Here is a 25588-nt window from a genome sequence, read left to right as displayed (position 1 = left end):
CAGTGCTTATATGCATTTAATGTTTTTCGCTACTTTCCCATGTAGTCCCAATGCTTATTATAAGGCCAGAGATGCCAGAGTCATGCAGCCATGTCTACCTCTGTGTTTATGAGCAGCTAAGTGTGTATTACAGTATAGAAAGAGGGTACTTTTCCGTTAATGGGGCAGTAGTCATCGCCAAACATAAATGTTGCAGTAAAATGTACACGGAAAAGTCCCATAAATGTTATCCTGATTACACATTCCCATTTTCAACAGATGTTCCTATCTGTTAAAGGCCTTTATCCCCATTTTCAGTTCACATTTTTACCACACCTTCTTATTTTTCAAAGCCCTTTGTCCCCATTTTAAGTTCACATTTTTACCGCACCTTCTTAGTTTTCAAAGCCCTTTGTCCCCATTTTCAGCACATGGTCGGAGAACAAACGCAAAATAAAAAGCACAACAGGACTGTTAAATAAGCACTACCGACATGTCAGAAAATAAATAGCACTCCGACAATGAAGACGACATTAACATCATATAATACATAAATACTTATATACCAAAAAAAATCTATAATTTGCCATCTTATTTATATGGCAGGGTAAGCCAAATGACCCCTTTTCAGATTCAACCCGGGAGGACTTGCCCACTTATGTTTGACATTATTTTGAGGATCACATTATTTTGCTAATCTATATCTGATTTGTCAAGAAACAGCACACTTTTAACAAGTTTTGACTAATGTATACAAGGGAAAAATTGGGGACAAGCACCCCCTCCATTTTGTTAACCTGTACAATAATGTTAATTATACTCCGTAGACACATGCCACCAACTATACAAATCAGAGTGCTGCTACCTTGAGCACATTAATAAAGTAAAAATGGTCAAATTCAAAGCTTAACCCAGAAGCCCACATTAATGACAGGTCAAGTGTTAAAGTGCTGTTAAGATTTGAACTTAAAGCGAGTGTACGCCCATCACTACTTCAAACATGTGTATCATTAACAATATAGCTGGCTACAATGAAATTAATGTCTAAATTCACACAAACACTTAGCAAGCACATTCAATTTACTTAAGCAGCTATTCGCAAATTGCATATTATCACAAAAGGTTTTGCAGGGTGCCAAGCAAAACTATATTTTAATGACAAAAGTTGGGAAAGACTGCTGCCCCATTAATGTAAAAGTACCAGAAAGAGAAACAGAGCCAGCTTTCAGAAAGTGCATTTGTATGAGATCCTGAAACTCACCATACAACATGTCTCTGGGGAGGGGGGAGAGAAAGAATATTGTAGCAATAAGACAAATGCACTTGTTCGCATTTATGTCAGTAAGTCCTGAATCTGGCTTAGGTAGCTGAACCCTAAACCTTACTGAGCAAGTATCACTGTATACCTGATATTAGCTTATGCCATCTTTACTCTTGTAGGGCTAAACATTATTATTATAACATTAAAAAATAAAATAGTAAGTAAAACAGCAGTCACTATTCATAAGTAATAATAAATAGAGAAACAGGAAGTCATTGAGAAGACAGTGCTAGAGTATACTTACTGCTTCATGAATCGCTCTCTGTCGCTCATTCTGTTTCTTTCTGTCGCAGTGATCTGCTATGATGTGTCACTGATCTGTACTAGATTCCTTTGGGGAAGGCTGGACAGAATTCCAAACAGTACTGTTATGAGTTATCCACAGTGGTGGACTTTGTAAGAGAAAGAGAGAATCCCTTGCAGGATTGTGCTGTGAAAGTAATCTGTACTCCTAAAGTGAACTTCAGCATGGCATTGTTTTGCAGGCATGTGGTCAGACGCCTGTGCTGAATATTTAGATATATTTTGGGCATAAATGTTTTAGTATGTGCAGTAGAAGTGTCAGCCACACTAGTTGAGTAAATCCAGACTCTATCAGCATTTTTCTGCATTTGTCATAAGGCATTTAAGCAAAGCCTGATTAAAAACAAGAAACCATCTACACTGGCACTGGACACTGTCAGCATGAGGTTTGGTAAGCTGCCACTGCATGAAAGAAAGCAAAGAGTTGATCAAGTTTTCTGTTACCTTTAATTTTGAGTGTCCACTTAATAACTTAGTTGTTTGTGAACATCTAAAATGTGATGTTGTCTCACTTTTGATTTTTTTGTTGTGGAAAAGTATTGGTGATTGAAATAGACTAATTAAGAGGACAAGTAATACCATTTTAGGAATAAAGAATCCTGTCACTCTGAGTTGCAACCTATTCGTGGAAAACCAGGAAGGGCAGTTTACATATCAAGACCTTTGTTCTGAAAGTCTTGTTGTATTTACAGTGACTAAAAAGCATGCTTTTCAAGAAAGGGGCTGTAAGTCCACTACAGTATATGGTGCAAAATATGGTTGTAGCATTTTAACTTTTCTGTTACAAAATTCAAGTAACTAGCAAGAGAAAGTAACTGTCGAAGATGTATGAAATGCAAATCCTGTTTTTAAAAATGTTATGATGGGGTGAGATATGATGATGCCTGTGTTACATCAGACATATACTTGACAACTGCAGAAGGGTTGCTTTAATTGAACAGGACAAACCAGAATTAACAGAGATGAGGTAATCCAGGTAGTCTAAATTTTTTGGAACAGGGAAAGTAATTTGATCTATAGAAGGCTTACTTGCCTGAAAAAGGAAAACATTTTCCAGTTAGCCAGTTAAGACATTGTCTGGTAGATGGTCCATTGTCTTGTAGACGGTCTTCTTGTTTCCTTCATACGATGTAATGCTTTAGATGAGAAGGAAGGTTTATTATGAAAATTATCAGAAGCTCCTATTGAGATGCAGATTCACAGACTGTTTTATCCAGGTATAGAATGCAGCCTTAAAACTGAGAAATAAGTGACTGGAAGAGGAGGTGTATGGAAGGTCAAGAAACTATTTGCAGCAGCTTTGGATGTTAAAAGAGTGACACTGTAACCTGCTCAGTACTATTCCTGATGTCACCTCATCTTAATGTCTCGTGCACCCTCCCTGTAACCCGCTCAGTACTATTCCTGATGTTGCCTCCTCTTAATGTCCGTGCACCCTCCCTATAACCTGCTCAGTACTATTCCTGTTTGTGTAGTTTGCATCTCAATAGTATTTTATTTCTGTACTAAAGGACAAAACTAGATGCTGATAATCCATTGGAAAAAGAAGGTGTTTAATTTCCAAGACAGAGGACTGGAATGACAACAACTTACTTGTGAAGTCAAGAATGTTCCTTTTGTAAAATCTATCTGTCTTTATGTTTTGTTTTGGATGTATAGTTTAAATTAATTTTAAATTGTTCAGACTATATTTGTAAGGCACACTTAAAAATCTAAAAAGTCTTCCAATACATAAAGCTTTCCTAGAACACAGACTGCCTGAAGAGTGATGTGCACCCTCCCTATAACCCGCTCAGTACTATTCCTGATGTTGGCTCCTCTTAATGTCTCGTGCACCCTCCCTATAACCTGCTCAGTACTATTCCTGATGTCACCTCCTCTTAATGTCTCATGCACCCTCCCTATAACCCGCTCAGTACTATTCCTGACGTTGCCTCCTGTTAATGTCTCATGCACCCTCCCTATAACCTGCTCAGTACTATTCCTGATGTCACCTCCTCTTAATGTCTCGTGCACCCTCCCTATAACCTCCTCAGTACTATTCCTGATGTCACCTTCTCATGCACCTCTGTAACCTGCTCAGTACTATTTTGATGTCACCTCATCTTATGTCTGCACCTCCTGTAACCCGCCAGTACTATTCCTGATGTTGCCTCCTCTTAATGTGTGCACCTCCTATAACCTGCTCAGTACTATTCCTGATGTCACCTCCTCTTACTGTCTTGTGCACCCTCCCTATAACCAGCTCAGTACTATTCCTGGCGTTGCCTCCTCTTAATGTCTCGTGCACCCTCCCTATAACCTGCTCAGTACTATTCCTGATGTCACCCCCTCTTAATGTCTCGTGCACCCTCCCTGTAACTCGCTCAGGTTATAGGGAGGGTGCATGAGATATTAAGAGGAGGTGACATCAGGAATAGTACTGAGCAGGTTATAGGGAGGGTGCACGAGACATTAAGAGGAGGTGACATCAGGAATAGTACTGAGCGGGTTATAGGGAGGGTGCACGAGACATTAAGAGGAGGCGACATTAGGAATAGTACTGAGCAGGTTATAGGGAGGGTACACAAGACATTAAGAGGAGGCGACATCAGGAATAGTACTGAGCAGGTTATAGGTGGGGTGCACAAGACATTAAGAGGAGGCGACATCAGAAATAGTACTAAGCAGGTTATAGGGAGGGTGCATGAGACATTAAGAGGAGGTGACATCAGGAATAGTACTGAGCAGGTTATAGGGAGGGTGCACGAGACATTAAGAGGAGGTGACATTAGGAATAGTACTGAGCAGGTTATAGGGAGGGTGCATGAGACATTAAGAGGAGGTGACATTAGGAATAGTACTGAGCAGGCTGTAGGGACAGTGCACGAGACATTAAGAGGAGGCGACATTAGGAATAGTACTGAGCAGCTTGAGTCTAAGTGGATCATTAGACTGAGAGGTGATAGTGGGCATGGAATCAATGATGTGGTCCCTATAAAACCTAAGCTGAAATCTAGGAACTTAAGATGTTGAATGTTTTTTGCCTTTGTATTATTGTATTTTTATGTTTTATATATATATATATATATATATATATATATATATATATATATTTGTTACATATGCATTTTTATGAATGTGTTATGATTTCTGTACTTAGGTGTTATGCATATGCTTTTGTGAGACCGTTTAAATAATTTGAGTGCCATGATGTCACATGATTAATCAAGGGAGGTTTGTCTTTGTGGCTTTTTCACGGTTAGGGGTCACCACAGTGGAACTCCGGTCCGCTAATGATTGGCAGTTGATTTTTATGGTGCCAAGTTGCCAGCCAGACGCCCAACCTTCAGCAGAGGCATGCCCATTGCACCCCTGGAATTGGCTGAGCGGGAGATTCATTTACTTTTAAGTAAAAAAAAAAAAAAAAAAAAATACATTATATTTTTTGAAGGGTGTTCTACTTTAAGAACGCCTTATGCTCAGTCAGTCGCACAGAAGCTTCTGCTTTTATTTGAATTCCAGATGATGTCTCGACAATGGATGAAGGTACAAGCGATTGACGGTTTACATTTTAATCTTCCGCCCAAGATGTCTGGATTACGGATGAAAGTACAAGCGAGGTAAGTGTGTGTGTGTGTGTGTGTTTAAATGATTAGGAGGTGTGTGTCTGTGAGAGAAATAGGTAGCGGCTTAGGAGGTGTGTGTTGAAGATGTCACATGTGTTGTGTGTGGCTTGTGGATGTAAAACTACACTCCCAATCATGAGTGGACAGGTGATCAACTGTGGCGACTGGCGACCCTAACAGGGAAAAGCAGAAAGAAGTATGACTTCTTCAAGCCACAGTCTTTTTTTAAAAAAGCACAGGAATTCTGACAAAAGAAAATATGTATATGCCTAATTAAAAACTCAGTAAAACATATCAATTGTTTACTAAATAAGTTTCATTCTTTTTAGTTCAGGCACTTGATACTAAGGGCTGGGCCGGTATCTAAATGTCACTAATGAGATTGTTGATAGTGAATTAAGGAGTGAATTAAGGAGTGTAGTGGTGAAATACTCAAATGAGAGGGTAGGGAGGCTTCTTAATTAAAAATAACCTGCAACCTTTAAAGGACCACTTTTCTGTGGTCCAGCAATCAGAATGGATGATAGTGGTCAAAGCTAATGGCAGTGATACTTCCCACGATTAGTGGGAAGCTAACAAGTCAGACCTAGTCATATACTGTGTTTAAATAACTAATACAAGCAGGGAAAATGTTTTGCTGCATTACATACGACATGTATTCTATTGAGGGAGGGGTTGGCAAGATGATAGATTTGCTTAGTGTGTTTAATTAATGGTGACACTTTTATTTGTAAGCTTTGCCAAGGATCACCTATGACATTCCAGGTGATCCATACTTATTGTATACTTAGATAATTCTATTTCTCTTTTTGTGGTGTTGGTGATGAGTGGTTTCTAATTAATACAATTTATATTTGATTATCTTAAGTAACTTTACCCATGTGTATATAACTTTGATTCATCTATGATCTACTACTTGGCTATAGTTGGGAGATTTTGAAAGTAAGCACTTAATTTAACACTTGGATGTTACACACTTATTCTCTGTTGTGAGTAAAATATATGCTCTCTTATGGATTTCATTTTAGCCAGCAATTCAACACTACCATATTTAACAGTTATGTGTAAAGTAATCGTATGTAAAAATCTAATTGATACCAGTCCTGAGTTTCTAACTTGTTTTGAAGTTAAGTGAAGAGCAGTGAAGTGACAGGAGTAATGTTCATTTTTCAAAGTGCAATGTGATAGGTTATTTTCCTCTTGCTGCCTGTAGAAAGGGTTTTATTAACTTTATTTGCCCTAATTAGGTACAGGATGGGACAGAGGGAAGTGATACATAATTTACCTTTCAAGCTACATCATTTCTTTGTATATCCTTTAAGGCTTCCTCAAATGTGTTGTATTATACAAGGACTATAATTTAATACAGTCAAGAAGGCGAATCAAATAACATGTGTTTGCATGGTTCTACATATACAGTATGTGTGCAATGAGCCTATAATTTGAAACACAAAGGTAAACTTTATCCACCACTGGTCAGATGTATTTTCTTTGAATGTGGGTTGCATAGCTGTTTCAATGAATGAGAGTCTGTTTTCATTATGAGACTGTATTGTATTGTATTGTTTAGTAGATGTCTAGCAGTGTTTGTGCTATAAAATTTAAATTAAAAGTTTTAAATGAAATCCAAATAATCTTTGTAGAAGTAAAGCATAAAGACACTATGCACATTACAGTGTTTATGCTAAATGGGAAGAAATGACCAAGTAATGGAATACTGGAATGGCTGGGGGAGCTGTGTATGGGAAAGGAAACTTAGTTATATAACAGTCTGAACATTTTATAATGGCTTCCATAGTATAGTGTATCAAATCACACCCTATAAAACCATCCGTTTCTGTGAGCAGTAAGGCAGCATGACAGTTTTTTTTACCTAAGCATTTCTTTATTTCATTTTGTTGACTGGCTGGATATCATTAATCCTAAGGCATTTTCACAGGGATAATCAAGGTGCATTTAAAAACAGTGGACAAATTGCATTCACTGTTCTACAGAGAAAAGAATGAAAAGATAGTGCTGTATATTCTGGAATTTGATGAGTGCTGCAATGCATTTTAATATTTGATGATAATGAATTCAGTACTGGACTTACTTGGCTCGGCATATCACTTGGTTGTCTGCTTTCCTCCCTTACTTTGAGAGTTATTTTCATACATTTTCTTTGTAACATACAACAATATGTAAGAGAATACATATTAAAAGTGTATTTTTGATGGGATGTAACCTCATTTGAACAATTTTGAAAGCATTTTGTAGATGGAACTTTTTCTGTGCTTAGGGGGGTTTCATTCTTCCTGTTAAATTAATATTCATATTTCTTTAATATTTAAAGTTAATAACTAGAAAAGACTGTGCAAGGCACCATAGGCAATTTATGCTTCAAGAGCAATAGGCCTTGAATTTGTAGATGAAACACTGAAATGTAAAGTTGTTTTCTAGCAACAACCTCTTCAGTTGTTTCAGATATCTTTAATGTGGAATTATTCAGATTACTTTTACTTCTGCAGAGATTGTGCCTATAGACTGATATTGGTGGATTGTAATGACAGAAGTTTGAGTGGCTTTTATGGTTGAAGTGTTCTGAACTGGGCAGTTTGCCATTTAGTCTGTTTTGTTTCATTGCTTACTAGAAAATGTTCAAAACTAAATTTAGAGTAGTGGTGCTATTATACAAGGGATATAATTCAAATATATTTTATAATTAATATAGTCAGAAACGTGAATCAAAGAACTTTTGCATGGTCCAAAAAATGCAAGGGCTTATGATTTGAAAATAGCCCAAAGGTAAACTTAACTTGCCACTGGCCAGATGCATTTTCTTTGAATGTGTGTTTCAATGTTGTTTCAGAGAATGTGGGTTTCAAAGGTAGAGAAGTTTTAATGCTAAGTCTCTTTTCATTGTAAGACTATTGTGTTTAGTAAATGTCTATCAGTGCTTGTGCTATAAAATTTGAAATAAAAGTTGTAAATGAAATACAAATATATGTAATCATTGTAGAAGTAAAGCATAAAACAGTATGCAGACTGAGAGATTTGAACAGTGTCTACGACAAATAGAGAGAAATAGCCAAGTAATAGGACACTGGAATGGCTGCGTTGGCAGAGGGGTGGGGTGGGCTTGGGGCTGTGTGGGCGGGGCCAGCAGAGGGGTGGGGCTGCATGGGCGGGGCTTGGGTTTGCACCCCCCTGCAAAAAATCCTGCGGGCTCCCTTGGGCATGCCCATTCACGCATGTCTTTCAGAGGCCACTCGACCGTGGGGAGGACATGCAGACTCCACACAGAAGGCACTCCAGCTGAGAATCGAACAGGAGAACCTCTTGCTGTGAGGTAACAGTGCTACCGCTGTACCACTGCGGATGTCAAGGGAGGTAGTATATGGTATTTAAACTGAGTTTTTTAGTTTGATTGACATTACCTGAAGAAGCAGCTTAGTCTGTGAAAGTGCTTGTTGTGTCAACAATAAAAGTTTTTATTGAAAATGGCCGTTTTGGAGTCCCTCTTTCTTGCTGGATTATTTTTTTTTTTTTTTTACTGGAACTTCTTTTCCAGAAAGGGTTGGTATTTGTGTTTGTTCTGCTTTTTTAAAAACAACTTTTTATTAATTTCAAAACAAAGATTTTACAAAATTATTTAAAGATGAATATAACAAAAACATAACTGTTTACAGATATCCACAACAAAATCAAACACAGAGAATTAAATCATTAAAATTTATCAAGTAAATCACTTAATTGTGAACAAAATCTAAACTGGTGAGTAATATTCAAAGTCCTCATTTTGACAGTTGACAATTCCTTTTTACAGACATTTTTTGCTAAATTAATAAATTCACTGAAAGAAAGAGTAGTTTTATATTTCCAGTTGATACAACTTTTTTTGATGCATCTTCTCATTGTGATATTGTAAATATTTGTGTAGTGAGTGCCTTGAAGTATACATATTTCAAATGCCTTTAAAGTTAGTGCATATGGTCACATCAATTTCATGCTGATGTGGAAAGAGCACTTTTAGGAAGGACAAATGTTCTGTATGTGAGGGGATTCTTTTTCAGCCAGTTTCCTTTAACTTTAAAGCTTCCTTTTCACTGTTCGATAGACCCATTCTGTCCTCCAAGACTGAGAGCTCAACTCCAGCTAAGTCACTTGATGAGAGCTGAGCATCAGGAAGTGATGCTGTCCTCCTAGGGTGCTGCTATTTTTCCATAGTTCTAAGATCCCCCACTAAATAGCAATGTTATGTTGAGGCTGCATGGGCAACAGGGAGGTATTTCAGTTGGTGTCCCACACCGCTTGTCCTCCCACCCATCAGTCTGCCATCTTGTTTTGTGGGCTCTGGCCACTGACATAGCTCTACTTGAGATATCAACATGTACCTTCATTCCAGCATAGGCTTCCTCATCCTACCTGCCTACTCTGTGAAGCTTCCAAGTCACTAGCTGAATTCAGGATACTTAGGCTATAGTCAGGGCTTTATCCCTCTGTGCCACCAAGCTGGCTTATATGAGGAGATTTGCTGATAGGCTTTCCATGTAAAATTCAATACATCTGTTATTAGCATCTGCATTGGAGAAACAAAGAGCATGCCTTTAGAAAGATTCACTAGCAGGTCTTTTTTAACTGTATATAAAACTGGATCATGTTGTTCTAGTGGATCTGTTGCCTGATTCCTAGAGTGTTTTCAACAGCTTTTACACTTTTGTCATGTGAAACCTCACATTTGCTACTGCTGTTACAGTGTACTACCATGTGAGCTCAGAGCATTAAGGAATTGTCTTGCTGAAGTTATCTGAAAGTTTTACACATAGAAGAAAATGCCTTCCAAATAATTTCTTTTTTTAAACACCTTCATTAAGTTATTATTTAAGACACTGGCACACATACATTAATAGAAAAGAAAAAAAATAATATTTTCCATTTATGTTGTTGTTCTTCTCTCGGCTTTTCCCAGTTAGGGGTCGCCACAGCGGAACTCCGGTCCGCTAATGATTGGCAGTAGGTTTTTTTACAGGTGCCGAGGTGCCAGCTCGATGCCCAACCTTCAGCGAAGGCACACCCATTTTACGCATGTCTTTCGAATGCCACTCAACTGTGGGGAGGACATGCAGACTCCACACAGAAGGCACTCCAGACGAGAATCGAATGGGAGAAATTTCTTGCTGTGAGGCAACAACGCTACCGCTGCACCACCGTGGCTATAATATTTATATACATTATAAATCACATATGCTTTCTTTCTTTGTAACTGTCATCAGTCCAACAGTTCATAAATTGCTCATTTCCTGCCTTCTCTTAAACCTCTCATTCCTCCTCTTGAACATTATTCTGCATGTATTGTTCCCAGAATTTCCATTTATTTCTATATAATTTGCTCCTTCCCTTTTCTAAAGATCCCTCTTCCAGTTCTTTTATCTCTTTTACAATATTCAGTACTTCAGATACAGCTGGTTCAGACTTTGAGTTGTAACTTCTTTTTGGCAGCCTACAGAATTTGACTTGATAAGGCTTTACTATATCTAGGCAATTCAGAACCTGTATCCCAGCTCAAAAGAATAATTTCCTTAGTTCAGCTTTTTGTTCCCCAATATTTCTGCCAGAGTACTCTGCAAAGAATTTTTAAAGTCTGCCAACTCATTACACTCCAAAAAATATGTTCCCAGTTACAGCTTTCTTCCCCATCACACCTCCAACATTTGCTGTCTACCTGTGGAAAAATTCTTTGAAGCCTGCTTAGGGTGTAAAAATACCTGTGTAAACTCTTCAAGAGAAAAACTACAAAACCTTCCATACTTTGTTGCAGACTTGGGAGCCATACATATGTCCTCCTGTTGTTTCCTTGTTAATTGTGTTTCTATTCTATCTTCTCAATCTTTTCTAATCTTCTCTGATTTATTCTTATCATTATTGTTCAAGATTTTATATGCCCTACTATTTATACCTTTTTAACATCAGCTTCTGTTTTACATTAGACTAAAAATTCTCCCAGAGAAGGTCTTTCACTTAGGACACCTATATCCATTTCTCGTTCCCTATACTCTGATACTAGTCCCTAGTAGGGAAGGCAGTCTCCAACCTGCAAAACAAGTGTTTTCTTGGCCTGTATCCACTGTATCGCCTTTCCCTCTCTAGTTATTTGCTCACAATATCTTTATTCATTTTCCAGGTTTCTCCAGTAAATTCCAGCCCCTCTTGTCTATTTTCTGTACCCCTCCCTGCAGTCATCCCTACTGGTTCATAGGTTCATGGGTGATTACTAAGTTAACAACACCAATAGCATTTTTAAGCCTTGCCACACTTCCCATTGTGAGAATCAAACTTTGTACCTTGTGTCAGTGAGGTTAACACATTAGCCATTATGCCAACCCTCAAAATCTACTTTCTCCATTACCATGTTGGTTTAGTTCTTAGAATACTTTCTGCAACATTATGAATATAATGTTATGTATGGTTATTATTTTTCTCCTTAAGGATCTGCATCTAAATCCCACTCTGTCTTATTTCTTAAATTTCCCCTCCCAAATGATTCATCATCATCCCTTTCCACTTTGAATTATAACCTTCTGTTTGTGTTATGTATATGAGCCTTAATTGTGAAGCTGTAAAATATCACTTCAAGCTGGTAATCCTAAGCCGTCTTGTTCTCTTGGGAGGATCAGCTTATCCCACTTAACTACTGCCATTTTCTCAGATAAATTCCTTCAACTCTTTACTAATTATTGTCTAGAACTTGCCCTCTAGTTGATAAAATATGCCTGACCTGTGTATAAAACTAAAGGGAATAAAACATGTGCACTGCTTAGAAAAGGAAAGGGGCAAATTACATAGAAATAATCAGAAACTCTGGGAACAATACATGCATAATAATATTCAGGAGGAGGAGTGAGGTTTAAGGAAATGTAGGAATTCAGCAATTTATGTAATGTTGGACTAATGATAATTGCAAAAGAAAGAAACACTGTGTGATGTATAATGTGTGTAAATGGGAAAATGTTAACATGGCTTGTTTTTTTTTTCTCTTAATGTATGTTTGCTTATGTCTAAAGTGAGAATTTAGTAAAGATATTTTAAAAACATATTTTCAGTGCTTGTATCTTAGTATCCATATCCATAAACAAGAGATTCCAGTTTCTCAATTTTTGTATTGTCTTTTGTTTAGCCATTTCCCTATGTATCCTTAGCTGCGTTAACAGCCTTCTTAATCCATACTCCTAAATACTTGATCTTATGATGTCCCCATAAATATGAGTATTGCTGAATGAAGTTGTGTGTTGGTAATTAATTTATGGCTATATCCTTTGTTTTATCATCATTAATTTTATGTCTTGAAAAGTCTTGAAAACATTTCAAAGTGTTCCACAACACCAAGATGTCCTTTTTTGGATTTATTAAGTACAAAATAAAATCATCTTCAAATAAAGTCAACTTTTCTTGATTGCCTTATTAATTATATCCTTGAATTTGTAACTCCCTTATTTTCATTGTCAGTGGTTCCAAATATAAAGCAAATAATAAAGGGAATAGATTACATCCCTGCCCAGTTCCTCTGTTCATGCACAACTTATCAAAGAGGAACCCTCCCACTTTAATTCTTGCCTCTGGTCCTTCATATCTCTTCACAATTAACCTTATTGTTGCAGATTCTTCTGTTTTATACAGATTTTCATAAAATGTCTGAAATATCCCTAATACCGCTACAGGATCTCTTCCAGATCTTTATCACTTTCTTCCCTCCTAGCTTCCAAACTTCCACAGGAATATCTTCTATTCCTGGAGACTTTCCTACAGATTGAGTATACTTGTCACCATTTTCATCTCCTCTCCTCCTGTCTTAACTGTTAATTGTTGATCCCCATATACATCTAATCATGGCATACTTAACACTTGCACAAATATTTCCATTTGTGCTTTTTTATTTGATTTCCATATTCTTCTGCTTTATGCAGATTTTCAAAAATTGCTTGTAATGTCCATAATACATCTACGGGATCTTTGGTTATTTTACTTGTCACCAGATCTTTAAGTTTGGCAACACCCATTTCTTCTTTCTGTTGCTTAAATCTTTGTGCTAGAAATTTTTGTGCTCTGGAGTTATTATAAAAAAAAAACAGTTGCTTAACAGCAATCTTTCTAAGCTCATGCATATTATCCAGATACTCTCCAATTTTCTGTTTTGCACTCTGCAGTTGGGCCTCTACTTGGTCTGTGAGGTTCCCCTTATTCTGCAATACTTTAACCTTTCTCAGAACGTCTAAATAATTTTTATTACTTCTTAAGCATACATATTTTTCTTTTATTTCTACTCTATTTTTAAAATCTACTTTCATTTTATCCTACTCAGTAGCTATAACATCTAAAGAAATTTCTGTTTTCTGTCATAACTCTCAAACCACTACCCATTCTTTAAATTCCTATCTTTTAACAGGTAGACAGGGACGTGACATTGTCTCATTTTTAGTTCATCAACTTGCATTTTTGTCTTAGTTCTCCCTGAGTTCCTGTTACTGAATTCACATCTTCCAAAATATTTTCAGAAATGCCTTCAGATATCTATCCTCTTTTGTTATATTTTCCCTTCTGAATTCTCCAGAAACATCCGTCCTGCTGAAAATCAAGTTCTAGTCCCTACTATAAGTAATAGTCTCTGCTGAAAGCTGATTATTTCTCCCAAAATTTTCTTAAGCTCCATAATAGCAGTTATAGGTGGAATAAAAATACATGCCAGCATAGTCCTCCTCCCTTGACAGTAGTCCCTTGCTACCACTAAACTATCATTCCCACTTCTGTTACTATTGGAGCTCCTCTGGCAATCAGTATAAGTATTCCTCTTTTCATTGTCTCTGATATTTTGCTGAATATCTATCGCAGCATCCTTTATTAAATTCACATGCTCATTTATTTCCAGTTTTGTGTCATGTAGCACTGCTGTTTGCACTCTATATTTCTTAATATAATTCAATGCTCTTACCTGTTTGTCTGTACCTGTGAGGCCATTCACATTCCAAAATAATATGTTTAATGTTGCCGTTATGATAAGAAGATATTATCACCTATTATATATGACAGCTTTTTGAAATGTCCATTTCCAGCTTTTGTGTTACATGCACCCACTGCTGTTTGGCAGGTTGATCTTTTTATACAGTTGCTTCTTGTCATCTCCATTTGAACCTATGTCACATTTAACAAGACTTTTTGTTTTAATGAAAACCCTCAAACAAAAATGAAACACATCCGCCAGAACATCTCCAGAACCTATTAATTTAGAACAAACACACAACACCATGTACTTCTTCAAATAATGAAGTTTAGCCCACCTGATAGGAACAGTTGTCACCAATTGGCAGCAGCACCCATAGATATTAACTAACCTAAAATTAAGGATGTTAAGTTGTCTATCTCGCCTTCATTCTTGCTGGATGGGTTCGGAGCCGACCTCGGCTCCGACTCGGCCACTCTAAAAGCCCGAGAGTTGGTTCCACCGGCTCAAGGCTCCCCTTATATCCCACAATGCTAGGCGAGAGTTACCCCAGATCTCGTTTGCCGCTACAGCTATCGAGGTTGGTTTTCTACCGGTTCTTGGTAAGTGACTTTTTCTTGTGTAATTTAGTCTATTAAAACCCCTTTAATTTTAATATTTTTACTTATTTCCCTTAGTTTAAGAGAAATTTTTATCCCCTTCAAAAAAATTCCCGTTTTTTTCCCTCAAGAACTTTAGGTTCTTCCCTTGGGCCTATTGGCCTTTTTCTCTTCCCTAGGGAGTGTGTGTATTATTTTTATTTTAAAAACCTAGTTAGTGGTTTTATTATTATTTAAACTTGACAGGGTGTAATTAGTGTGTGTGTGTGTGTGTTTGATTACACCTTCTTAAAAATGTCTAAGGAAGCAAAGGTCTCCGGATTCAAGAAGTGTGATGCGTGCTGTCAGAAAATGTCTCTGACAGACGCTCACACTTCTTGTGTCTACTGTCTGGGACCTTTGCACCTGCAGGACTCCTGTGCTGTGTGCCATGGCTTCAGCCCCAGGGTCCTGCAGGAAAGAAAAATAAATTGATCTTGAGGGGCTTACTCAAGCCAGAGGATTCCCTTTCTGTTTCTACTGGGAAGCCCTCAAAGGCATCTAGGTCTTCGGCTCCGACAACTGAGCCGAGACCTAAGGTTTCTAAACCTCTGCCTACATCGGCTCCGCTGGAGCCGATGAGTCTCAGTCCACAGTTTCTGTGGTTCCTCGCCCGCCGGAGCCGAGGTATTAGAGTTCCCATGTCGGCTCCGACCAGACCTTCGGAGCCGACAACCAGGAAGAGGTCCAGGTCACCATCTCTTGGCTCCGTTCATTCGGCTCCAGGATCTCCCCTGCTGTCTGAACGGAGCCAAAGATCTCACTCCTCTAGGTCATCGAGGCTGTCGGATCATGACCTTCAGAGGGTAGTGAGTCGACTTCTTAAGTCCGAGGCACTGGCCCAGATGCTTCAGAGCCCGACTCATCAGTCGATGCCTGCCCCGGTCCATCAACATATTCCTCCTTCGACTCTCTTGAGCTCGGAGCCGGGTTGCATCGGAACCGAGACTGTGATAGCGTCGGAGCCGATACAATTGTCTTCGGCCCGCTGCCGGCCCCGACTTCTTCATTGGTAGAATCTCGGCGCCGGACTTCCCTCGTCGGCTCCGAGGGGGTGAGTGGCATCGGACCCTTGTCCGACCCCCCTCTCCCTCTCGGTGCTTCGGCGCTGGTGAGTTCGGCTCCGACATTGGCCTCGGAGCCATCACTGTCGGTGCCGAGGGGGGTTCTTAGCTTCTCGGAGCGAGGACCTCTGGCTCTGCCTGACAGGGGTGCATTCGAGGTCATGCGGAGTGTGTTAGAGCCTGGCTCTACTCCACAGTTGGCTCCCGGCCGCCCGCCCCTCTACAGTGCCACACCTTAAGCCCACTCCCTCCCTCAGCCCGGACCGCAGAGAGCCAGCTCCTCAGGAACCCCTGTGGGATTTCATCCTCTTCCAAGGCCTCTCCTGATTTGGCAGAAGAGCCCCTCGGAAGAGGAAGTGTAAGAGGAAACACATTGACTCACCTGAGTCCATCACGCCAGACACAGGTTTGGATGATTCTGTGGGTTCGCCCCGTTCCCCTTCTGAAGATGTCTCATTTGCAGACATTCTGGAGATCCTCAAACAGAGGGGAAATTGGCCAGCCCTCAACCCTTCGGAGGACGAATCTGTGTATCTTGAGGCGTTTGGCTCTCGCCCTTCCACCTCCTGGGTGTCTCCCCTTGACCCCTCATGCAGGTGGTTGCTAAGAAGGCATGGATGGCTCCTGATTCAGTGGACCCCACTCCCAGGAGACCCTCCAAGTTCATAACGGCACCAGCAGACAAACAGTTCTTAACAAAAGGAGTTTCTGTGGATGCTATGGTGGTAGCTGCTGCCACTAAGAAGGAGCTAGCTGATCCTTCAGTACCTGTCCATCCACCTAACAAGGAATCTAGGTCCATGGACAGGTACGGAAGCGGATGTTCTCATCAGCGACATTTACCATGCGTTGCTGAACTACCTGTGCCATTTTACTCGTCTTCAAAGGGACTTGATCAAGGAAGCGAGTGAAATGTTAAAGGACCCTACAGCTGCGGGTTTCCAAGATAAGATGAACACGCAGCTGGCTACCCTTAACTCCATAACCAACTCCTCCATGCGCTCTTTCTTACGTGGCTGATGGAGCGAGCAGAGCCGCAGGGACAGGTGTGGCCTTACGTAGGCATGCCTGGATGCGGCTATGCAATTTTGCGGACCCCCTTCAAGACGTCTTTCACTAACTCCCGTTTGATGGATCATCCTCTTTGGTCCTCAAGTGAAAGAAACCTTGACTAGGTGCGAAACTGATGGCAAGACCCTTTCTGCCGCCGGAGTCCGTTTTCTACTCCTTCTAGGCCTTACCCCAAAGGCCAGAAAGGTGGAAAGATGTGGTTCCGTAAACAATCTCAAGGGACTTCGCCTGATGCACAGAGTCATTTCCCCGCCAGAGGCAGAGGCGGAATAACAATGGTAGACGCCGCCTAGGGGCAGGGGGGTTCCGCAGAACCAGGGCAATCGGGAAGCCTTCCCTGACAAGCCTTTTCAGCATCCCTGAGGTGTTGCCCGACTGCCCATCTTCGGAGGCAGTCGGGGGAAGATTGTCACTGTACCCAGAAGCCTGGCTATCCCTGACTCAAGACAAATGGGTACAGTCCATCATTTCAAGGCTATTCTATCCCCTTTCTTCGCATTCCAAATCAGTCAAAAAATCCCTTCCAGATGTTCCACCGCTCAAAGGGATCTAGCGGTTTTGGAGATTTCAAAACTGCTTGCAAAAGAGCAATTCAGCCAGTTCCAGCAGACCAGCAAGGATCCGGAATCTACTCAAGGTTCTTTTTAGTTCCAAAGAAAACAGGGACTGGAGACCAATTTTGGATCTCAGTGTCTTGAACAGATCAGTCAAGAAAACAAGATTTCGGATGGTCACGCTGCAATCCATCCTTCCCCTTTTGGGCAAAGGAAACTGGATGTGCTCTATAGACCTTCAGGATGCGTACTATCACATAAAAATGAACAGACGCTCCAGAAGATTCCTCCGCTTCAGGCTGGGAACCAGTCATTTTCAGTTCAGGGCCCTGCCCTTTGGTCTCACCACTGCCCCGGGTGTTTACCAAATGCATGGCAGTGGTAACTTCTCACCTGAGACGACAAGGATTCCAGGTGTTTCCATATTTGGACGACTGGCTCCTCACAGCTCCCACCAAGCATCTCCTTCTGATGGCCAGGGATTACACTTTTCGCATTTGTCAAAAGCTGGGTATTTCAATAAATTGCAAAAGTCTGTTTTGTCGCCTTGTCGTACTATTACCTACATAGGCGCAAATCTAGATACAGTAAACATGTCTGCGAGACTAACACATCAGAGAATAACAGACATTCACAAACTGGTATCACTCCTTTTCAACAACAACAGAATCAAAGCCAGGTTAGTTCTGAAAGTGTTGGGAATTATGGCAGCGCCATACCTCTGCTTCCATTAGCCAGATTCCACATGCGGATCCTTCAATGGATGCTCTTTACTCAATGGTCATACCAGCAACTTCCAATGTCTCACACCATTATGATCACGCAAGCGCAAAATCATCTCATGTGGTGGATGTCTTCCCTCAGCTCTTGTTGGGAAGACCCTTTGTTCCACCTCCTCCGGTTGCTACTCTGACAACGGATGCCTCCCTGATCGGGTGGGGGCATTATCAGGGCAGGACGGTCCAGGGCACATGGCAACCAAACGAATGCCACTTGCACATAAATGTTCTGGAGATGAGAGCAGTGCTTTTAGCGTTGCAAGCCCTTCAAGACTCTCTTCCCTTGGGAACGATTGCAATCCAAACAGACAATATGTTTGTAGTGTGGTACATCAACAAACAAGGCGGAACCAGGTCATACCCCTGTGTCGAGAAGCACTCAGACTGTGGCAATGGGCGATTTCTTCTCAGCGGTTTCTGATAGCAACGCACATCCCCGGAAAGTCCAATCAAATTGCGGACAAGTTGAGCAGAGCTATACTCATGCCTCACGAAAGTGGTCTCTGAAAGACTCTGTAGTGAGAGAAATTTTTCTCAAGTGGGGTCAGCCTTGCTGCGATCTTTTGCTACTCCCCAAAACAGCAAGTGCAGAGAATATTTCACTCTATTCCCTTTACCAGGCCAACCCAGCAGAGACGCTCTAGTCCAAGTTTGGCCCCGGGACTTCTGTATGCATTTCCTCCCTTCCCACTAATCTCTCAAGTGATACAGAAAGCTATCGCTCAGAAGGCCTCATTGATCCTCATTGCTCCTTACTGGCCTCGACAAGTGTGGTTCCCCTTTCTACATCGCTTTCTTTTTGAGCGACCGTGGAATCTGGACCTAGTTCCAGATCTTTTGATCCATCAGTCGGGTCAGTTTCATCGCTCCCTCCCCTCTCTGAACCTCACTGCTTGGTTCCTCCAATTCCAAACTTAGCCAGGCTTCCTCAATTATCTCACTCTGTTAGAGATATTTTGATAGCTTCCCATAAATCTTCCACTCGGAAGATTTATTTGAGTAAGTGGAAACGCTTCACATATTGGGCTCAAGGAAAGGACATAGATCCTTTCACTGCTTCCATCCAATTAGTCCTTGATTTTCTAGCTGAACTCTTCCATGCAGGTTCATCTCCCTCTACACTTAAAGTTCAATTGGCAGCTATTTCTAACTTTCATGTGGGTATTTCTGAATCTGCCTTAATGTCCCACAAGCTTTGCAAAGCCTTTTTGAAAGGAGTTTTTCTTCTCAGACCTCCTATAAGAAATCCTCCTTCTCCTTGGGACCTAAATTTAGTTCTTGCTTCTTTGATTCTCCCCCCTTTCGAACCTGCAGTCTCCTGTTCTTTAAAATTATTATCATGGAAGACTCTTTTTCTGGTAGCTATTACATCAGCTAGAAGAGTTTCAGAGCTTCAAGCACTCAGCTGTCGTCCTCCTTATCTTTTGTTTCATAAGGACAGAGTATCCTTACGAACTAACCCGTCCTTTTTGCCTAAGGTGGTCTCGACGTCAAATCTAAATCAAAGCATTGATCTACCTGTCTTTTTCCAGAATACTCCAATAGGTCTGAACAAAATTACACTGCCTGGATGTTCACCGTCAATTGAGGTACTACTTGGATAGAACAAAACAGTTCAGAAAATCTGATCAGCTGTTTGTCTCCTATGCGGAAAGCAGAAAGGGACTTTCAGTTTCAAAGGTATCATTATCCAGATGGCTAACATCTTTGATTTCCCTTGTATATGAAATTAGACATCAAAAGCTGCCTAATAAACCTAAGGCCCATTCCACCAGAGCCTTGGCTACTTCTTTAGCCTTCCAAGACAGACTGCCTATTGACACCATTTGTGCAGCGGCTACTTGGGCTACTCCTCACACTTTCATTTCTCATTATAAGTTGGATTTAGCTTCTAGGCATAGAGCTAACTTTGGTTCCACTGTTCTCAGGAGTCTGTTCCGTTAGGCCACCCGGGACAAGGTGCTAGGGACGCGGTCCCATCCAGCAAGAATGAAGGCGAGATAGACAACTTAACATATAGAAGTTATGTTCTTACCATAATGTTCCATGTTAGTTGTCTTCTTCTCGCCTTCTTCTTGCATCCCACCCTCCTTCCCCCTGGCCTGGACAGACCTAGAGGAGTTGTGATTGTGACCTCTCTTTCTACCACCTCTTTCTTAGATATATGCTATTATGCATATTTCCTGGTTCAGGATGTAGGTCACCCTTCTTTCTTCCTGTTGTCAGAGGTGGACTCTGTTTACAGTTATACTGTTACTATTATAAGCTGGGGTTAGCTTACAAACGAGATCTGAGGTAACTCTCGCCTAGCATTGTGGGATATAAGGGGAGCCTCGAGCCGGTGGAACCAACTCTCGAGCTTTTAGAGTGGCCGAGTCAGAGCCGAGGTCGGCTCCGAACCCATCCAGCAAGAAGAAGGCGAGAAGAAGACAACTAACATGGAACGTTATGGTAAGAACATAACTTCTATTTATCCTTGCTAAGGTGCATGTTATAGCCTGTGCTCCTATTTACACTAATTGCTGTCTGTTCTTCATCTATCTTTATTCCCCTCCCAGATGTGAAAAACAGTTGTATGCTTTCAGAGACATTATCTTTTAGCCTAAAGAAAAAGTGCACTGGCTATCTTTAAATAAAACTAAATTATACACTGTTCTAGTAAATGCATTAAATTATTTAGTTGCCGGAAAAGCTGCTCTGTCTTATTCATTTTCAATCATTTCAATCTTTATTTTTTACTGAGCTGCTTGTCCTTGTATCTTTTAATTTTATGTTTATCTCATTAAATATTGTCCATGCTTCTCAGTTTATAGCTTTCAACTTTATTCAGCTTATTTCCATTGAAACATAACAACAAAATTTACCAGTTCCCTCAGCTACAGACGTCTCAACTCACACTGAACATTTATTTATTTAAGGAAGACTATTCATTACATGGTGATCTCTCACTTATATAACCCACTTGCTTGCACAAAAAATGTCATTGGATTAAGCCAAGGGCATTACTCCAGATATTTACAAATACAAAAGTAAAAGAAAACATTTCAGTTCAACATATATTATAAATAATGTACTTTTGCACTCCATCCTCATCCCAGCAGCCCATGATTACAGCCTTTTAACTTAAATGTGCCTTTGTCCAGCATTTCTTCTCTTTTTTACATTATAATGCCTACATTTATTAAAAATAAAAAAATACCTGTTTACTTTAGTATCTTTATCACATCCAACAATCACTGAAAATGACTACTACATAACATGCAGTTTGTATCATGAAATATGTTATACAAATACTGTTAAGAACAAAAAATGTTTTACTTATAGTTACTTTTATTTTTTCTTCCTTTTAATGTCCTTCCAATCATTAATGATGAAGTGGGGTATAAGCCTGTCATTCCCTCAACAAGTTTAGCAAGGTCAACAAAAATCCAATCTTTCTCAGCCACTGTTTCTTATAAAGCCATATTTTGCAAATGTGATTGATGCTTTATAGTCTCACATTTATTCCCTAATTTCAGCATTGTTAGTTTTCTACTTGTTCATCTTCATCTCCCAATGCCAGGCTTTGATTCAAGTCTAAGGAACTTCAAATTATTCTAGTCAACTCATGTGCTTTTTTATGTCTCTCAAGCATTTTCCTTTGAAATGTTGGAAAAAGTTTATCAAAAGAATAAAAAGCAGAGTCCCCTTCTATTTCATGCCTCACTTCTTGTTGGATGAACTTTTGTATTTCCTCCTTAGCCTATTCTGCATCAAAAAATGACTTTCATCCTCCAGGAAAAAAAATATTCTGAAGACAGCTGAATACAGCAGCTTGAATCTCATACCTGCCTCTCAACATTGCCTGTTTGCTGGGATACATTTGCTTGTCTTCTGCCTGGTGTACAGTGAATAATCATTTTCCTCTAACACTCTGATGTCTCCAATTTTTCATAATTTGCCCTTTTGCCACACTTTTGTCAGGATGAATTCTTTCTTCTGGAATGATTGCATCTTTACCAACAGGTCTTCACTGCTTTCTCGTGACCAAGTTTGGAGAATACACATGATGTGTCCTTTCAATTAACAAATCTTGCTATGGAATACCAGTCCAATTACATATTTCTGTTTTCACAAAATTAATATTTATTTTATTTATTTATTTTATTTTATTTTACATTTGTTGACCGGGTTAGTCTGGCTGGGCATGAACCCTTTTTCAGCAGAGACCCGGGGAGAAAACCTCCAATAGAGTACAAAAATAATAACATTCAAGTATAGAGGTTATACAGCTACAGCATGGTGTAACAAATAAAGTAAGCAATAAAAAGATTTAAACAAACTATTTACAGTAAATTACTTGACAATACAGTTTGTTCCTTCCAGCTTTTCTAGTACAGCATAAAATATCAGATTTTCTCTCATACTCAGACAGCTTTTTCTTCAGTTAGATCTCTGATTTTTTTTCAGTTTTATAATTTTATCTGAATAGCTGTTTAAAGCTTCTTCCATTTTTTCCAACCTTTTGTTGAGTTGATATACTTCTTCAATGTTTTGCCTATTTTAATCAGCTCAGAGCACACTTGCCTTTATTTTTTTCCTCTAAATTACTGGAAGCCATCTCTTTTACTAAAGCTGGAACTTGAACTGCTTTTTACTGAACATCTGCAGAATTCTTCCCATTCTGTGTCTTCCCTTCACCTTTTCTAGTTGATTTTCTTTCAGGCTTTCTAAGTGATTTTTTGGCTGCATTCTTATGACCATATTTGGAGGATATATACAGTGTGTCCTTTCAATTAACAGTTCCTGCTGTGGAATACCAGTCCAGTTGCTTATTTGTGTCTTCATATAATTAATACAGTTGGTTCTTTTTAATTTCTCTGATACAGCAGAAAATCTCAGATTTTCCCTATGTGCTGTGTCCTCTAATTCTACCATTTTAAAACATCTCATCTTAAGCAGTCTCATACTCAGCCAACCATTTCTTCATTTCTGCCTATTTTTTGCAGTATTATCAGCTCATCTGAATATCTTTTTAAAGCTTCTTCCATTTTTCCAGCCTTTTCTTATTTGAGTTGGTATACTCCTTCAGTGTTTCATTTAATTTAATCAGCTCTGAGCACATTTGACTTATTTTACCTCTAGATTATTGGAAGCCATGTCTTGCAACAAAGCTGGAGCTTGAACTGCTTTTTGCTGAACAGATGCAGGATTCTTCCCATTCAGTGTCTTTTCTTCACCTTTTCTAGCTGATTTTCTTTCAGGCTTAGTTTCTTATTTGCAGACATCCAGCCAGTGTACTTACTAGCCAGTAACTGAATTTTGCCAAGCTGACAAATTTCTCTGGCTGCCATTTCTCAGTTTTTGTTTTCACACTGGGAGAGCAGAAGTTAGGCTGTTGCTCACTGTGCAGCCATATTGAAAGTCCCATAATCTGTTTCTTTCTTAAGTTAGTTTTAAGGATTTTGCTCTACATATTTTATTTGCCTTTTTATCATATGCTGCCTCTAGACAAAAACAGTTGACCAATGTAAGTCTTTTGGTACAGTTTGCCTATTACAGCACATTTCTTTATGAATTTAGTTGTTAATAAACAATCAGTTATTTCTTCAAATATGCAAAAATAGTAACATTTTTTGGTAAATGTTGAACAGACATTTTTTGGTAAATGTTGAACAGAAAGTTGGGCAAACAACCAGTAACCTACATGTAAAATGCATTATTAATCAGGAAACTAGCAGTTCCAAAATGACAGGAAAAACAAAAGATGGTATGAAGTAATGTCAGTCTTCTATTGTGATGCAAGATTAGTGCTATCAAAATCCCAGACCATGGGCCAGATGTGACCTGTTAACACTTTTAAATGGGCTCAGGAAGCTTGTCCAAATCCAGCCTGCTTAAAAAAATCAGTTTGTGATCTAATCCAGTGTCAAATGTCAAGTTTCTCTATCTCATTTTTTTCCATATAAGGGAGCCCTTTTACATGTTGTATAACTCTCTAATAATGACTCACCCCGAATCCATCATGACACCACAGGATTATCTTTCTTGGGTCTGTACATCCTCTTTTTTGGGGTATATTAGTCATTGAAAGTTGCATACTTATGGGGTGCTACACAGTGCTTAACTTCTTAATGGTGTCATGGATCAGAGACTTGTCACTTGCTCAAAGGCAGTCATTTTTATTCCATTGTCCTAAAGCATGGACATGCACTGATATCTGCACTTCATACATTCACAGGTGTACAAAAGATTCAACAGTCCTCTCCGTAGCAAACAGCCAGGTGACCATTCTGCCTACACAAAATGGTGTGGTGGTTGAGTGACACTCCCAAATCACTCCCTCATAGTAAGTACTATGCTAACAGATGTTTCTCCCTTTCCTACTTCAAAGCCCTTTAGTAGATGGGAGCAGTCACTGAGCTTAGTCCAGTGTTACTGTTGGAAACCTCCTTTTTGAAGTAATGGTACAACTTCTTTTTATAATGGCATAATGAAAAGTTCATTACGCTGTTTTATCTGTATGTCATCATAGAATAGTGGGCAGATATTGTCTCTGATATGATGATATAACGTTTTGCCATTCTGTTTTCTTTGTAAAAAGCACATCATGTGTAATAACAGAGCAGTGTTCATGTAATCATAAGAGACAAATCCAGATGTAATAAAAATGAATGTTACGTAGCAGCTGACTGGTCTCTACGCCATGAACTATGCTAAGAAGTTAGGTTCTCTGTGGTACCCCATAAATTAAAGGGTTAATTCAGATTACTTAAATGTCTATTTGCTAGTCTTATGAATGAGCATCTAAAGTACATGACCTCCCAGTGTTATGCTTTTCTGTCTAATGTCATAGCTTTGTTCACTGTTAACCACAGGCACTTCATCCATGTGATATACCAGCAGTGCAGACACATGTACAAAATATTAAACAAAGTGCTAATCTATAACCTTTCATTTTCCAGAATTGTTGAACGAGGTTACTACAGTGAAAGGGATGCTGCTCATGTGGTCAAACAGATACTTGAAGCCATTGCGGTAAGTCAAATCTGAGAATCTTCTGTCAAATAGCTGTGCTCTAAGGTTAAGAGTTACAAAGGATTATGGGAAACAGTAAGCCTTCAGAAGAGTGGGAGAAGCTGATGCAACTAGGCAGGGCATACTGCAACAACCAGGCTGTGTCAAGCTTCTGGCTTTTTTCAAAAAACTTGTTAACTTGATACATTAACAGGTCTAAGGAGCTTTTAAAGTCATTACCCAAGCCAAAAGATGTAAATGATAGTAGACATACCTCTCAGTGAGTGGTCCCTGATTTTACCTC

The 25588-nt window shown here is 39.5% G+C and overlaps 1 protein-coding gene across 2 annotated transcripts in view; it reads left to right on the top strand.

The window, feature by feature from the left end:
- LOC122787353 (calcium/calmodulin-dependent protein kinase type IV-like) overlaps positions 1-25588 on the top strand; it is a 632731-nt gene that overhangs the window by 316318 nt on the left and 290825 nt on the right. For both annotated transcript variants that reach the window (XM_044054009.1, XM_044054010.1), the window contains one exon: positions 25233-25305. In XM_044054009.1, the coding sequence (XP_043909944.1) occupies positions 25233-25305 (73 nt within the window). The remainder of the gene's footprint in view (positions 1-25232; positions 25306-25588) is intronic.

Source organism: Protopterus annectens, chromosome 13.part0 (genome assembly GCF_019279795.1).
Source record: "Protopterus annectens isolate FY-2018-M chromosome 13.part0, PAN1.0, whole genome shotgun sequence".
In the NCBI taxonomy this organism is placed as follows: domain Eukaryota; kingdom Metazoa; phylum Chordata; order Ceratodontiformes; family Protopteridae; genus Protopterus; species Protopterus annectens.
Note: the sequence above shows the minus strand (reverse complement) of the source record. Positions and strands in the feature narration are given on the sequence as shown.